Source organism: Bubalus kerabau, chromosome 12, assembly GCF_029407905.1.
Source record: "Bubalus kerabau isolate K-KA32 ecotype Philippines breed swamp buffalo chromosome 12, PCC_UOA_SB_1v2, whole genome shotgun sequence".
Taxonomy (NCBI): Eukaryota; Metazoa; Chordata; class Mammalia; order Artiodactyla; family Bovidae; genus Bubalus; species Bubalus kerabau.
In genome coordinates this window covers 50,915,459-50,931,196 of record NC_073635.1, presented here as the reverse complement: position 1 = coordinate 50,931,196, position 15,738 = coordinate 50,915,459, and the positions used below count along the sequence as shown (strand labels likewise).

At 41.4% G+C, this 15,738-nt stretch overlaps 1 protein-coding gene across 5 annotated transcripts in view; it reads left to right on the top strand.

Moving 5' to 3' along the window:
• TBC1D4 (TBC1 domain family member 4) overlaps nt 1-15,738 on the top strand; it is a 215,469-nt gene that overhangs the window by 121,231 nt on the left and 78,500 nt on the right. For 4 of the 5 annotated variants that reach the window (XM_055542657.1, XM_055542659.1, XM_055542656.1 and 1 more), the window contains exons 2-4: nt 7,688-8,275; nt 10,631-10,720; nt 14,147-14,251. In XM_055542657.1, the coding sequence (XP_055398632.1) occupies nt 7,688-8,275; nt 10,631-10,720; nt 14,147-14,251 (783 nt within the window). Of the gene's footprint in view, nt 1-7,687; nt 8,276-10,630; nt 10,721-10,778; nt 11,027-14,146; nt 14,252-15,738 lie in introns of those variants that run through there. The other variant, XM_055542661.1, reaches the window with a different exon arrangement.

The following is a 15,738-nucleotide window of genomic DNA, read 5'->3' as shown; positions in this document are numbered from 1 at the left end:
CTGACCCAGGGATTGAACCCAGGTCTACCTGCACTGCAGGCAGACGCTTTACCCTCTGAGCCACTAGAGAAGCTCGATTGTGTAGGCAGGGGCTGTATAATGTTAACTTCCATGTGTGATTACACTTAGAAGAAAAAATAGAGTGGAATGCTGTTAGATCAGTTTCATAGGTGGGGCCTCTTTGCAGCCCAGGTCATTGAAAGCTGCATTTAGTCCTGACCTCAGAGAGGATATTAAAGGCAACTAGAATCTATGTCTTATGGTGCAATTCATAATTCAAATTATTGGAGGATTAAATTACTTACTCAGCTTCGTCAAAGTGATAAGCTTTGCTTCTATCAACTGAGTTATTAACTGGATTATATTTAGATGTTGAGCTTTTACTTGTGGTCACGGGGAAGTGTCCTGTGGGACTATAGAAATTCAAGCACCAATCAGTTCTTCACATAATATCTCTCAATATAATAGTAGAGAAAAAGTACAAACATATAATATTGAGGAACTCATACAACTAATGTTGAACTGACTATATTTTCAGTCTCAGTGATAGGATATAACTCTAATCATCATTAAAATATTTGTCACAAGATAAAAATTCTGCAGGTTCAAAAACATCCTACAGATAATATTTTTCTTATTCTGCACTCCATAGAGAGACTTTGGAAATTTAATTGCACTAGAGTTGCAAAATCAGATGAAAAGTATTAGATAAACTATGGTTAGTGAGGAAGGAGGGGTTTTGCCTAACCCACTAGAGTCACTGTATAGACATTCTACAGGGTTGAATGTCTAGGTCAGTCTCCAGCCCTTGTCAGATACTAAAACAAAAAGAAAATGAGAGAGGGCTAAGGTTGCTGATCATGTGTTAGTACAAAGCATCTGACTTCCCTGGAGATATGTCAGTTGTTCAGGGTGAGTCACTGAAACTATAGCATTTGGACTTTATTCTTTCTAGGAAATATTCTGCTAGCAAATGGAAAGTCTTGTAATTTTAAACTGTGAATACTCTGGCTATATATCCTGAATAATTATGTGAAAAAGAAGAAATTCTGGTTTTAGAATGGAAATGGCAACCCACTCCAGTCCTCTTGCCTGGAAAATCCCATGGACGGAGGAGCCTGGTAGGTTGCAGTCTATGGGGTCCGAAGAGTCGGACATAACTGAGCGACTTCACTTTCACTTTTCACTTTCACTTTTCACTTTCATGCATTGGAGAAGGAAATGGCAACCCACTCCAGTGTTCTTGCCTGGAGAATCCCAGGGACTGGGGAGCCTGGTGGGCTGCCGTCTATGGGGTCGCATAGAGTCGGACACAACTGAAGCAACTTAGCAGTAGCAGCAGCAGCAGCTGGTAGATTTAAAGAAATACCATATGTGTCTGAAGGTGAAGCAACCCTGCATATAAAATGATCTCTGTTTCCCAAAGGTAAAAATTACCAGAAAAGTTTTCCCCTGTCCCAAGTCCACATACTGAGGATCTGCTTTGTATTGGAGCTTATTCTAGACTATGGGGATACAAGGAAAAATGTGGGAAAAAACCCCAGAAATCACCACTCTCTTAAGGGCTTGCTGCTGCTGCTGCTAAGTCGCTTCAGTCATGTCCGACTCTGTGCGACCCCATAGACAGCAGCTCACCAGGCTCCCCCGTCCCTAGGATTCTCCAGGCAAGAACACTGGAGTGGGTTGCTATTTCCTTCTCCAATGCATGAAAGTGAAAAGTGAAAGGGAAGTCGCTCAGTCGTGTCCGACTCTTAGTGACTCCATAGACTGCAGCCCACCAGGCTCCTCCATCCATGGGATTTTCCAGGCAAGAGTACTGGAGTGGGGTGCCATTGCCTTCTCCTCTAAGGGCTTCAGTTCAGTTCAGTCGCTCAGTCGTGTCTGACTCTTTGCGACTCCATGAATTGCAGCACGCCAGGCCTCCCTGTCCATCACCAACTCCCGGAGTTCACCCAGACTCACATCCATCGAGTCAGTGATGCCATCCAGCCATCTCATCCTCTGTCGTCCCCTTCTCCTCCTGCTCCCAATCCCTCCCAGCATCAGAGTCTTTTCCAATGAGTCAACTCTTCACATGAGGTGGCCAAAGTACTGGAGTTTCAGCTTTAGCATCATTCCTTCCAAAGAAATCCCAGGGCTGATCTCCTTCAGAATGGACTGGTTGGATCTCCTTGCAGTCCAAGGAACTCTCAAGAGTCTTCTCCAACACCACAGTTCAAAAGCATCAATTCTTCGGCGCTCAGCCTTCTTCATAGTCCAACTCTCACATTCATAAGGGCTTACATTCTAGCAAATCAATTACACAGAATGTTCAAAGGGGTAAATACTATAGAAAGTAATAAAATGAAGGAGAGGGGGTGGAATTCCAGGGGAATGCTGGCTGTCAGAGCATGTGTGTGTGTCTTTTGGGGTAGGGGACAGATGCCACCTTGAGGTGACACTAGAGCATGGATTTAAAGGAGGTGAGGAGTGAACTGTCCAGTTATCTAGGGGAGGAGCTTGGAGTTCAGAGACCTTCAGGGAAGAGTGTGCCTGGCATGTCCAAAGAGTAGCCAGGAGGCCAGTGAGCGAGAGGGCTAGGAGGAGTAATGTCAGAAGAAACGGGGTGAGGATGAAAAGATGAAATGCAAGTCGACTATCTAAAGGTCACATGGAGGATGTGTAGCCACAGTGCACATTTAATCTGTTTGTTTGTCATGTGCAGAGAGTGAGGGCCCTGTAGGACATTGTAAGGATTTTGTCTTTTACTCAAGAAATGGGGAGCTTGGAGGATTTGCAGATGAGCACCATGGCACGTTTAAAAAGGATTCTTTTTACTTTTGAGAGTACATTAAAGGGGCCAAGGGATACCAGTTAAAAGGCTATTGCAGAAAATCAGATGGGAGATAATAAGTTGTATTCCATTTTATGTGAATGTACCACTTTTGGGCTTCCCTTGTGGCTCAGCTGGTAAAGAATCCACCTGCAATGTGGATCGACCTGGGTTCGATCCCTGGATTGGGAAGATCCCCTGGAGAAGGGAAAGGCTACCTACTTCAGTATTCTGGCCTGGAGAATTCCATGGACTGTGTAGTCAGTTCATGGGGTCACAAAGAGTCTGACTGAACGACTTTCAATTCAGTTCAATTCAATTAGCTCAGTGATAAAGAATTGGCCTGTCAATACAGGAGAAGCAGATTCGATCCTTAGGTTGGGAAGATCCTCTGGAGAAGGAAATGGCAATCCATCCCAGTATTCCTGCTTGAGAAGTCCCATGGACAGAGGAGCCTGGCAGGCTACAGTCAATGGGGTTGAAAAAAAGTCAGACACGACAGAGTGACTAAACAGCAACAGTACCACCTTTAGTTTATCTGTTCACTTTTTTCCTTTCAGTTTTATTGCAATATAATTGACATATAGCATTGTATTTAGGTCAAGGGGTACAACATAATGATTTGATACAGTATATATTGCAAAATGATTAACATAAGTTTGGTTAACACCAGTCACCTCAAATGGTTACAGATTTTTTTTTCTTGTGAGAAGAACTTTTAAGATCTACTCTCTTAGCAACTTTAAATATACAATATGGTATTATTAACTCTAGTCACCATGCTGTACAGAATATGCCAAGAAATTACTTTTCTTGTCACTGGAAGTTTGTACTTTATATTTTCAAGTTTCTATTGAGCTTTCTATTTGTTTTCATATCCCAAAATATTTTGTTCTTCTTAGATTTTTAAAAAATCATAGCTATTTAAACAATATTTGATGAGTGACTTAGCTTCTTGTTCAAGTCATATAGTAATATATATATATATATATATATAATTTATTTATTTATTTATTTATTTTAAGGCTACCCCTTCTAGTATTCTTGGGTTTCCCTTGTGGCTCGGCTGGTATAGAATCCGCCTGCGATGCAGGAGACCTGGGTTCAATCCCTGGGTTGGGATGATCCCTTGGAGAAGGGAACAGCTACGCTCTCCAGTATTCTGGGCTGTAGAATTCCATGGACTGCATAGTCCATGGGGTCGCAAAGAGTCAGACACAACCGAGCGACTTTCACTCACTTTCACTAGGTTAACTTAGGTTGTTTCCATGTCTACTGTTGTGAATAATTCTGTGATGAACATGAAGGGGTAGGTATCTTTTTGAGAGAGTAATTTTGTTTCTTTTGAATATATACACAGAAGTGGAATTGCTGGATCATATGATAGTTCCATTTTTAATATTTTAGGAATCTAGATACTGTTTTCCATCATGACTGCACTGATTCACATTCCTACCAACAGTGTTCAAGGGTTTCCTTTTTTCCATGTACTCCCCAGCACTTGTTATCATTTATCTTTTTGGCAATTATCTTTCTATTAGGTATAAGCTGATATTTCATTGTGTTTTGCTTTACATTTCCTTAACAATTAGTGATCATTCACTTGTTGATGAATATTTGAGTCATTTTGAGTTTGGGAATGTTGTGACAAAGGCATCTGTTAATATTTGTGAACAAGGCTTTCTATGAACATATATTTTCAGGGCTTTCACCTAAATATCTAGGCGTGTGAGATAGATCTGTTTAATTTCTAAGCAACTGCCAAATTCCTGAGGTGCTCGTGCCATTTTACATTTCTGCACACAACGTATGGGTGTTCCAATTGCTCCATATTCTAGTCAGTACTTGGTCTTTTTGATTTTAGCCATTCTAATAGGTGTGTAATAGATAGTATCTTTCTATGGTTTAAATGTGCATTTTCTCTGATGGCTAATGCTGGTGAGGGGTGTCTGCATTTTAATCTCTTCATTCAGAAAGTTAATTTTAGTCTTATTGTTGAAACTTCCATTCCTTTCAGCTGAAGCTCATAATAATTAGTTTATCTCAGTGGTGGTTGGTACTTTAACCATGTTACACTTTATTTTTTAAATTTAATTTTAACCTTTTGTTCCCTTATAATACCTTTTTGTTGTTGTTCAGTCGCCAAGTCGTGTCTGATACTGCGAGCCCATGTACTGCAGCAAGCCAGGCCTGTCTGTCCCTCACCATCTCCTGGAATTTGCCCAAGTTCATGTCCATTGAATCAGTGATAATAATACCTTTTCAGATCAGATCAGATCAGTCGCTCAGTCGTGTCCGACTCTTTGCGACCCCATGAATTGCAGCACGCCAGGCCTCCCTGTCCATCACCAACTCCCGGAGTTCACTGAGACTCACGTCCATCAAGTCAGTGATGCCATCCAGCCATCTCATCCTCTGTCATCCCCTTCTCCTCCTGCCCCCAATCCCTCCCAGCATCAGAGTCTTTTCCAATGAGTCAACTCATCGCATGAGGTGGCCAAAGTACTGGAGTTTCAGCTTTAGCATCATTCCTTCCAAAGAAATCCCAGGGCCGATCTCCTTCACAATGGACTGGTTGGATCTCCTTGCAGTCCAAGGGACTCTCAAGAGTCTTCTCCAACACCACAGTTCAAAAGCATCAATTCTTCGGCGCTCAGCCTTCTTCACAGTCCAACTCTCACATCCATACATGACCACAGGAAAAACCATAGCCTTGACTAGATGGACCTTTGTTGGCAAAGTAATGTCTCTGCTTTTGAATATGCTATCTAGGTTGGTCATAACTTTCCTTCCAAGGAGTAATCGTCTTTTAATTTCATGGCTGCAGTCACCATCTGTAGTGATTTTGGAGCCCAGAAAAATAAAGTCTGACACTGTTTCCACTTTTTCCCCATCTATTTCCCATGAAGTGGTGGGACCGGATGCCATGATCTTCGTTTTCTGAATGTTGAGCTTTAAGCCAACTTTTTCACTCTCCACTTTCACTTTCATCAAGAGGCTTTTGAGTTCCTCTTCACTTTCTGCCATAAGGGTGGTGTCATCTGCATATCTGAGGTTATTGATATTTCTCCCGGCAATCTTGATTCCAGTTTGTGTTTCTTCCAGTCCAGCGTTTTTCATGATGTACTCTGCATATAAGTTAAATAAGCAGGGTGACAATATACAACCTTGACGAACTCCTTTTCCTATTTGGAACCAGTCTGTTGTTCCATGTCCAGTTCCAACTGTTGCTTCCTGACCTGCATACAAATTTCTCAAGAGGCAGATCAGGTGGTCTGGTATGCCCATCTCTTTCAGAATTTTCCACAGTTTCTTGTGATCCACACAGTCAAAGGCTTTGGCATAGTCAATAAAGCAGAAATAGATGTTTTTCTGGAACTCTCTTGCTTTTTCTATGATCCAGCGGATGTTGGCAATTTGATCTCTGGTTCCTCTGCCTTTTCTAAAACCAGCTTGAACATCAGGAAGTTCATGGTTCACATATTGCTGAAGCCTGGCTTGGAGAATTTTAAGCATTACTTTACTAGCGTGTGAGATGAGTGCAATTGTGCAGTAGTTTGAGCATTCTTTGGCATTGCCTTTCTTTGGGATTGGAATGAAAACTGACCTTTTCCAGTCCTGTGGCCACTGCTGAGTTTTCCAAATGTGCTGGCATATTGAGTGCAGCACTTTCACAGCATCATCTTTTAGGCTTTGGAATAGCTCAACTGGAATTCCATCACCTCCACTAGCTTTGTTCGTAGTGATGCTTTCTAAGGCCCACTTGACTTCACATTCCAGGATGTCTGGCTCTAGGTCAGTGATCACACTATCGTGATTATCTGGGTTGTGAAGATCTTTTTTTGTACAGTTCTTCTGTGTATTCTTGCCATCTCTTTTTAATATCTTCTGCTTCTGTTAGGTCCATACCATTTCTGTCCTTTATCAAGCCCATCTTTGCATGAAATGTTCCTTTGGTATCTCTGATTTTCTTGAAGAGATCCCTAGTCTTTCCCATTCTATTGTTTTCCTCTATTTCTTTGCATTGATCACTGAGGAAGCCTTTCTTATCTCTTCTTGCTATTCTTTGGAACTCTGCATTCAGATGTTTATATCTTTCCTTTTCTCCTTTGCTTTTCGCTTCTCTTCTTTTCACAGCTATTTGTAAGGCCTCCCCAGACAGTCATTTTGCTTTTTTGCATTTCTTTTCCATGGGGATGGTCTTGATCCCTGTCTCCTGTACAATGTCACGAACCTCATTCCATAGTTCATCAGGCACTCTACCTATCAGATCTAGGCCCTTAAATCTATTTCTCACTTCCACTGTATAATCATAAGGGATTTGATTTAGGTCATACCTGAATGGTCTAGTGGTTTTCCCTACTTATACCTTTTAGAAGTACTCAAAGGGTACATTGTAGTAATTTATTATAGGTTGCAGCGGCTTGTAGAGTCTCATGGCTTTGTTTTGGGGAAATGAATACATTTAAAAGGGGAAATTATAGAAGTGATAAAAATTTTCAATCTTATCTTTATATCACTTATATCCGATAGTGTAATTTAAGTTTATGCTTTGTCTTGAGTGCTTAGCCGATGACCAGTCATGACCGACTCTTTGTGACCCCATGAACTGTAGACCATCAGGCTCCTTTCTCCATGGGGATTCTCCAGGCAAGAATACTGGAGTGGGTTGCCATTTCCTCCTCCAGGGGATCTTCCCAACCCAGGAATTGAACCCAGGTGTCCCGCATTGCAGGCAGATTCTTTACTGACTGAGCCACCAGGGAAGCCCATACTTTATCTTATGTAGGGTCTATTACTTTCAGTATTTTATCACTTACCATGAGAATGCATTCCATGTGATAATAATAATAACTGTTCTGAATTCTCTTCCAGGTTCCTGATGTTATCAGCAGCATAAGGCAGTTATCGAAAGCTGCCATGAAAGAGGATGCCAAACCCAGCAAAGACAACGAGGACGCCTTTTACAACTCTCAGAAGTTCGAGGTCCTGTACTGTGGCAGGGTGACCGTGACCCACAAGAAGGCGCCGTCCAGCCTCATCGACGACTGCATCGAGAAGTTCAGCCTGCACGAGCAGCAGCGCTTGCGGCTCCAGAGCGAGCCGCGCGCAGGGGACTCGGGCGAAGACCAGGCGGGATCCGAGGCCCGAACGCCGGCCTGCCCCGTCGACGTTCTGTCGGAGGAAGGGGATGGTGTCGCCGACACCCACCCGGTCTTCCCTGCCGCGCCCAGCCAGCCTGGGCCATCTAGCTCGCGAGTCTGCTTCCCCGAGAGGATTTTGGAAGATTCGGGCTTCGATGAACAGCAGGAGTTCCGGTCTCGGTGCAGCAGCGTCACGGGGGTCCTGCAAAGGAAAGTTCACGAGAACAGCCAGAAGCCGCAGCCGCGGCGGAGGCATGCTAGCGCGCCCAGCCACGTGCAGCCCTCGGACTCGGAGAAGAACAGAACCATGCTGTTTCAGGTGCTGTCCTGGCCGGCGGCTCTCCCGGTGTTTCCCCATCCTTTGCTATAAGCCGGAAGCAGCCCAGCGGCCAGCTTCTCCCTGGTCCTCAATCTGGAAGCATCCAACTTTTCTGTCATGTCCCCCAGGCAGCAGAGAAGGCAGGTTGGAGAAAGAGCAAAGGACAGTAGTGAAGGAGTGAGAGGCAGACGGGGAATGTAAGAGAAAAGGGAGCAGGGCAGGGAGGGAAAGAGAGAGAAGCACTTGAAGGAGCATCAGGGAAAGTTGGTTGGGGAAATTAGCAGAGATTACCCAGTTGGCGCTAGTGGTAAAAAACAAAACAAAAAAACCCAACGCGCCTGCCAATGCAGGAGACCTAAGAGACGGGGTACCATCCCCGAGTGGGGAAGATCTCCTGGAGGAGCACATGGCATCCCACTCCGGGATTTTTGCCTGGAGAATCCCATGGACAGAGGAGCCTGGCAGGCTACAGTCCATAGGGTCTCAAAGAGTTGGTAACTACTGAAGCAATTTAGCACACATGCCATCTTAGCGTCACCAGCGTTTGCCTTAGGTTGATTCTTCACTAGGGCCTCCCAGGGTGCTCAGTGGTAAAGAATCCTCCAGTCAGTGCAGGAAACACAGGAGATGCAGGTTCAATCCTTGGGTGGGAAGATTCCCTGGAGTAGAAAATGGCAACCCACTCCAGTATTCATGCCTGGAAATCCCATGGACAGAGGAGCCTGGCAGGCTACAGTCCATGGTGTGGCAAAGAGTTGGACATGACTCAGCCCACACGTGATTCTTCAGTAAATGTTGCTATTTATTATTATTATTTTTTAATGACTGCAGAAAGTCAGAAGGGTTTAAGATGTGAATCTGGGAGAGTGTGAATCTTCTTGAAGGAGAGAGAAGTTTCTAGAGCGAAAAAAAGAAAAGTCCAGAGACTCATGGTTGTATCTTCAGATGAGGATACACCAATTTACTCTATCATACAAAGGAGAGGTTTAGGAAACATCATAGGCCTGATAACTTATTGGATCAGTTGTTAAAATGATTGGGTGCAGGCTATATTATAGGTGTAAAACACGATTCTTAATTCTAAAAAGTAGTTTTTGAAGTTGTACAGGGTATAGAAAGTGTCCAATTCCACTTGAAAGAACTGAATTCCTAACAATGCCCTGTAGAGATTCTTTAATTAATCCTCAGCTTTGAGGATTAGAGATTTCCTCAGATTTGAGTTTTCTTGAAAAAAGGAGTGACGGTCCTTTTATCCCATTGCAAAGAGTCCTTAAGAAGGAAATTGCACTGTGTACCTTGGTAAATAGTCCCAGGATGTAATATTTGCTTTATCAGAAGTTCATGGTTGTTTTGTTCTGTTTTGTTCTTGATAACTTGAGGCATGTGATTACAGTGTCTATAGTCTTTTCTTTGGTAATACATTAACTGAGTTTCTTCTCTTTTTTTTTGAAGATTTTTTTTTTTTAATGTGAATGATTTTTAAAGTTTTTATTGAATTTGTTACAGTATTCCTTCTGTTTTATGTTTTGGCTTTCTGGCCACAAGGCGTGTGGTATCTTAGTTCCCCAAACAGGGAGCAAACCAGCATCCTCTGCCTTAGAAGTTGAAGTCTTAACCATTGGACCACCGGGAAACTCCCCTGAGTTTCCTCTCTTGATTTGTTCTTTTTCTTAGCTACCAGAGTCCATGTTGTTAATTTTTTTCTAAATGGTTGTTTATTTAAAAAACTAAAAAAAAATTTATCTGCCCAATTGCAAGTATATCTTTCTGTTGATCCTTTGTGAGAAAGTAAGATTTTAAATTATAAAGGTTGCTTTTTTTTTGAAAAGACGATAATTTCTAATTTGGAAAAAAATGGTTTCTTTTAAATTAAGAGCAGCTTATTTCATGATTTCTAGATGAAAGGAAGAATTGTTTTCAGATGACTGATAACTGAGGTTGTAAATTTGATGGGGTTAGGTATTGACACTGTATATTCCTATACAGTCCATGGTATTCTCCAGGCCAGAATACTGGAGTGGGTAGTCTTTCCCTTCTCCAGGGCCTCTTCCCAACCCAGGGATCCAACCCAGGTCTCCTGCATTGCAGGTGGATGCTTTACCAACTGAGCCACAAGGGAAGCCCCAAAATACTGGAGTGGGTAGCCTATCCCTTCTCCACTGGATTTTCCTGATACAGGAATCAAACCGGGGTCTCCTGCATTGTAGGCGGATTCTTTACCAGCTGAGCTGCCAGGGAAGCCCATATATCTTGTATAGAGCATTTGAATCTGTATTATTAGTCAAATATTTCATTGTAAACTAAGATATTAGGTTCTTGTTAAGTTGAAATTAATTGGAATGCTTTATTTTTAAGGTTGGGCGGTTTGAGATTAACCTTATCAGTCCGGACACTAAATCAGTTGTGCTTGAGAAGAATTTTAAAGATATCTCTTCTTGTTCCCAGGTATGTATTGAAGTAGATTATATAGTATTTGAGGAAACCAATTAAGGCTTGTTTCTCAATTAACCATAAATTAACTGGGATTGAATCCCTTCAAATTTTATTTATTTTAAAAAAACTTATTTATTTTAATTGGAAGCTAATTACTTTACAGTATTGTGGTGGTTTTTGCCAAGTGGATTTATCTTCAGAGTGTTCATGTGTTTGGGTCCAGGTCTCTCAGTATCCTAATATTTTGCGCTCACTGCCATCAGCCCTGTCTGCTCGTAGCACCCCTTCATCAAAGGGGTGAGTGGAATTTTTGCGCTGGTGAGTTCTTTTGGAAATATCTTCTCAATTAGTTTTCCTCAGAATCTTGGGCAGTGGGTTTTGGCATCACTGAGTCATGTTTGCTCTTTATACCATAATAGGTAATAAAAGGAGAACCAGTACTTTCAAGTTTATTGTTGTAAGTGTTAAAGTTTGAAAAGAAGGTTTGTGTATGTATCGTTGGCCTTTTACTTGTTAATTCTAATATTGTGTATATAAAAGTTTTAAAAATAATCAATACAATTATATGTGGTTGAGGTCATATCAGGCATAAAGTAGTATTCTAAGTACCATAGTAATATAATAATTTAGTACAGCTATCCAAAAATTAGAGCTGCCTAATTATATGGCAAACCTAGGAAGAATTTCTGAAGATGTTGGAGTGGAGGGACTATCTAAATCTGAATATGGGAAAGTTAAAAATGCAAGGATGCCTCTGAGGAGGTCCCTGGAATAGAGAAGCAATAACTTATTTCCTAATAGGTGTACCTTAGATGTACCTTCAGGGTCTTGGATCTTGCCAAGGCCCTTTCCTATATTTTAATGTTGAAAATCAAGGCTGCTTATTTAAAAAAATTTTTTTTGAATTTTGGAGTTAGCACTGCCATAGGTAGGATGTTCAGATATTCTTCTGTTGGAAAATGACAACTTTTAGTACATCTTGGTAATTACTCTCCTCAGACTCACCTAATGTAGTTTCACTTCCAGTGTTTTATTTTAATATTTGTTCTGTTATATGGAGACCTAGAATTATGTTCTGAAGATAAAAGCTTTCTAACTCTAATAATTGAGAAAGGCAGCATCTGACTCTAGGGTGAATATATTGAAAATTTATAAATTCCTATTTAAGGGACAAAAAATTTGGTAGAAAGATGATTCACTTTAACTGAAAAATAGTATTTACTAAGCATTCTCGTAACAACATGTTTCCTTGGGGTCTTTGCATGATCATAAGGTCTGTGAGGGTGGGTGTCTTATGCTGTAGAGCCTCAGAGAATAAGATGTGTTAAGACAGAGCTTAATGCTTAGGTGTTCAATAAATGTTGAATGAATATTTCTGTATATTGGGCCTCATGCCCAGTGTTGAGGAGAGAGTTGTGTGCAAAGCTGTGTATTTCCTGTTTCCCAGAGCAAGAGTCACCATTGGAAAAGGCTGTGCCTCTCCCTAGCCCCACCCCAAGTCTTGCAGGAAGAAAACTAGCAATGCTCATTGACCGTTTAAGGGAAAAAAAAAATTGAAAAAGAAGAAAAAAAGAACCAGCCAAACCAAATATGTAAACTGGCAGTTCAAACAAGATTTTCCCTTTGCTTTTCTTTTCTTTTTTAAGCAAGCTTTGTCGTGACATTAAGAATTAAGAAAAAGAATTGACTGAAATATGAGGAAGCTTTGTGTAAAGGCCTTTGATCAGAATAATTGTCAGGTTAATCTCTGCCCCTCACTGCGTGGCCAGCTCCTATTACTTTTCCACAGAATTGCACTGATAGAGGGTGGCCGCATTTGGGAACAGGCATACTTTTAAACATACGATGTGATGTGACTCTTTGTGACCCCATGTTCTGTAGCCCACCAGGCTCCTCACATGTACCCCTGTGTATGTTTCTTTCTTCAAAATCAGTAGGACTGGATTTTTGGCAAGCGTGAGGAATAAGGGAGTGGTTTTCTTTACTGGAACATTGCCACTGCCTGAAAACTTGGTGAGCTGGTGAGGTACTATGCATTTTTCCCATTTAATGCCAAGTTAGTCAAAGATTTTTTTTTAAGATGATGCTATTTCTCCATTTTATTTTATTTATTTATTTGATTTTGGCCGCACTTTGCAGGCATGTGGGATCTTAGTTCCCCGATCAGGGATTGAACTCATTCCCCATGCAGCAGAAGCACAGATTCTTAACCTGGATCTCCTGGGAAGTCCCAAGTCAAAGAAATTCTATAATCATGAATGAGTTGTATCAGATGGAATTTACTTTCACCTCATGGACTGTATAACTTTATTCTTCCTATTAACTTTTTCTTTTTATAGAGTTGATTTCCTTTTTCCACATCCATTGGATAGGTGAGGCTTATTAATACAAGAATTGTGGTTACTGTTTATCAAACATGCAAAGAACCAAGATATTTCTTAGTTCTGAATCTGAAAAATTTGGGGGAATAGGTGCCATGACTACTATTTTATAACGAGAAGTGGAACTTCCGAGATACTTTTTATCAACACATCACAATATCTCATACCTAGTAAATTGCTTGAATCAAGGTGGAAGCACAAATCGGACTCCAAAGACTGTTTCCTTTTCCCTGGAATGCAAGTGATTGCAGGACAACTTTAAAGTTTTGGTTTTCATGACTTTTCAAAGTACCGTGCTTTCTGTTAAAGTAACAAGGTGCTCAGTTCAGTTCAGTTGCTCAGTCGTGTCCGACTTTTTGTGACCCCAAGGACTGCAGCACACCAGGCCATAAGCTGCTACTGGCTGCTAATTGGTGTGTATATATTCAGGCTGATTGAGGTTCTCAGATGAGTCAGAATTTTTTATAAAGTGTAGCTGAGGTTATTTAGCCTGTGTTCAGAAAGTACAGATTTGTGAATTTGGATCATTGACATCTGCAGTAATTTCTTTAATGTATTCATCTTCTAACAGTTGTGACTCCTTGAATGTCTATAAATAGACAAATGTTCTAGTAGTTCTAATACATGCTTTAGGGAATTGCATGCCATTTCAGTAGAGCGTTGTCAGTTTTATGATTCTTAATCTCAAGTAAATAAGAACAGGGTTTATGGTGAATCATCAGACTGCTTGCTCAATGACGACCAATAAATTGAAAACTCCGGTACTGCCAAACACTGGGTAGTGGTTTTATTACAAGAGACAATGGATCGTGCCATCCTGCTTTTCCTTCTGTGGCCCCGAGTCACAGAGTGTTTGCCAGAAACAAAGCAATCTGAGCTGGTTTCACCCTTTATTTTATGTATCAAAAGTCTGCCATATAAGTTTGCTCTGACATTATGTCTCCTATCACAGTGCCATGAAGGAGAAGTTCATGAAAGTGTGAAAGCACAGAACTGTTTCCATAGTGCTGATTAAATGGACATAATCTTATAAACTCCCCATTTCTTCCCTCTGTAGGGTATAAAGCATGTTGATCACTTTGGCTTTATTTGTCGGGAGTCCTCGGAGCCTGGACTGAGCCAGTATATCTGCTACGTGTTCCAGTGTGCCAGTGAATCTCTGGTAAGTGGGGTGACTGCTGTCCACAGGCTCCTCCCCAAACCTCTGACTCCTGGGAGACTTGTCTCTGACAGACCCAAGTCTCACAGAATGGCCATCAGTGGAAAAAGAGGAGGGCAATCAGAGATGAGTTTCTGCCCTTTGAGGCAGAACCACAATATAAAAACAAAACCAGATTGTCTTGGTAATTTTTCAGCCTAGATAATTTTCTTGAGTTTAAAAAATCCCAGAAATATTACTGGGAGTATTTTTCAAAGGTGGTGCTTGTTGTTGTTCAGTCGCTAAGGCATGTCCGACTCTTTGAGACCCCATTGATTGCAGCATGCTAGGCGTCCCTGTCCCTCACCATCTCCCAGAGTTTGCCCAAGTTCATGTCCATTGAATCGATGATGCCATCCAATCATTTCATCCTCTGCTACCCTCTTCTCCTTTTGCCTTCAATCCTTCTCAGCATCAGGGTCTTTTCCAATGAGTTGGCTGTTTTTTTAAAAGGTAGGAAAAGCCTGATTATGGAAGAAGAGTGGTTACTTTTTCCATTGCTCATGTAAGAAGATAAAGAAGACCTTTTATTCTCTCAGTTGCTCTAACATCTCAGGGTAGATAATGCTTATTTCAACAGGGTAGACAGCGATTTTGTTTTTTTCTCTGTATTTCATCAGCCCCTGTCCTCCTTTTAAAAACACTTTCTTTATGGTCTTTTTTTAGCCTTGATTTTCTGTCTTTGGAATTTGGAAGCCAATTTTTCTCTCCAGCATTCTCACTCCCTCTTTAATGGGAACAGTTAAAATTTTCGAAGAAATATGTAAGATGAGGTTGGAAATGGTTCTGAGCGACTAAAAATAGTGAGTGTTTTCCCCTAAATTTTTTTTTTACGTATTCTTCCACTTGAGTTACCTCTCCTAACCATTTTAGCACAAATCTTTAGATGTATACATTACCATTCTTGGAAGCACGGCATTTATTAGACGTACATCTTCGCCCTCAATTTTCCCTGGGGAAATACCACCACTTAGAACAGAGGAAGCCAGGCTGCATTCTCCTCAGTTCCTTAATGCATGTTGCCATCCTCTTTGCTAACTCATTTTTAAAACTTTTTGTTTTGTATCGGGATATAGCCGATTAGCAATGTTGTGATGGTTTCAGGTGAACAGTGAAGGGATCCAGCTACACATACACATGTATCCATGCTCTCCCAAACTCCCCTCCCATCCAGGCTGCCATATAACGTTGAGCAGAGTTCCCTCTCCTATACAGTAGGACCTTGTTGGTCATCTATTTTAAATCCTCCCTAGTAACTCCTTGGGAGTCACTGCCTTCCGTGTTCCCAGCGTGGACACTGAGTTGAGGAATAATGAAGAAATGGAGATGAATTGGTGCCAAGACACTTTCTGACTAGGGAATGTAGCATTCAACAGTTTTTACCCAAGAGGGATCCTTTTAAAGTTTTGTTCTCACTTTAGGCAGTTAGCCATACCAATGAAAACCACATG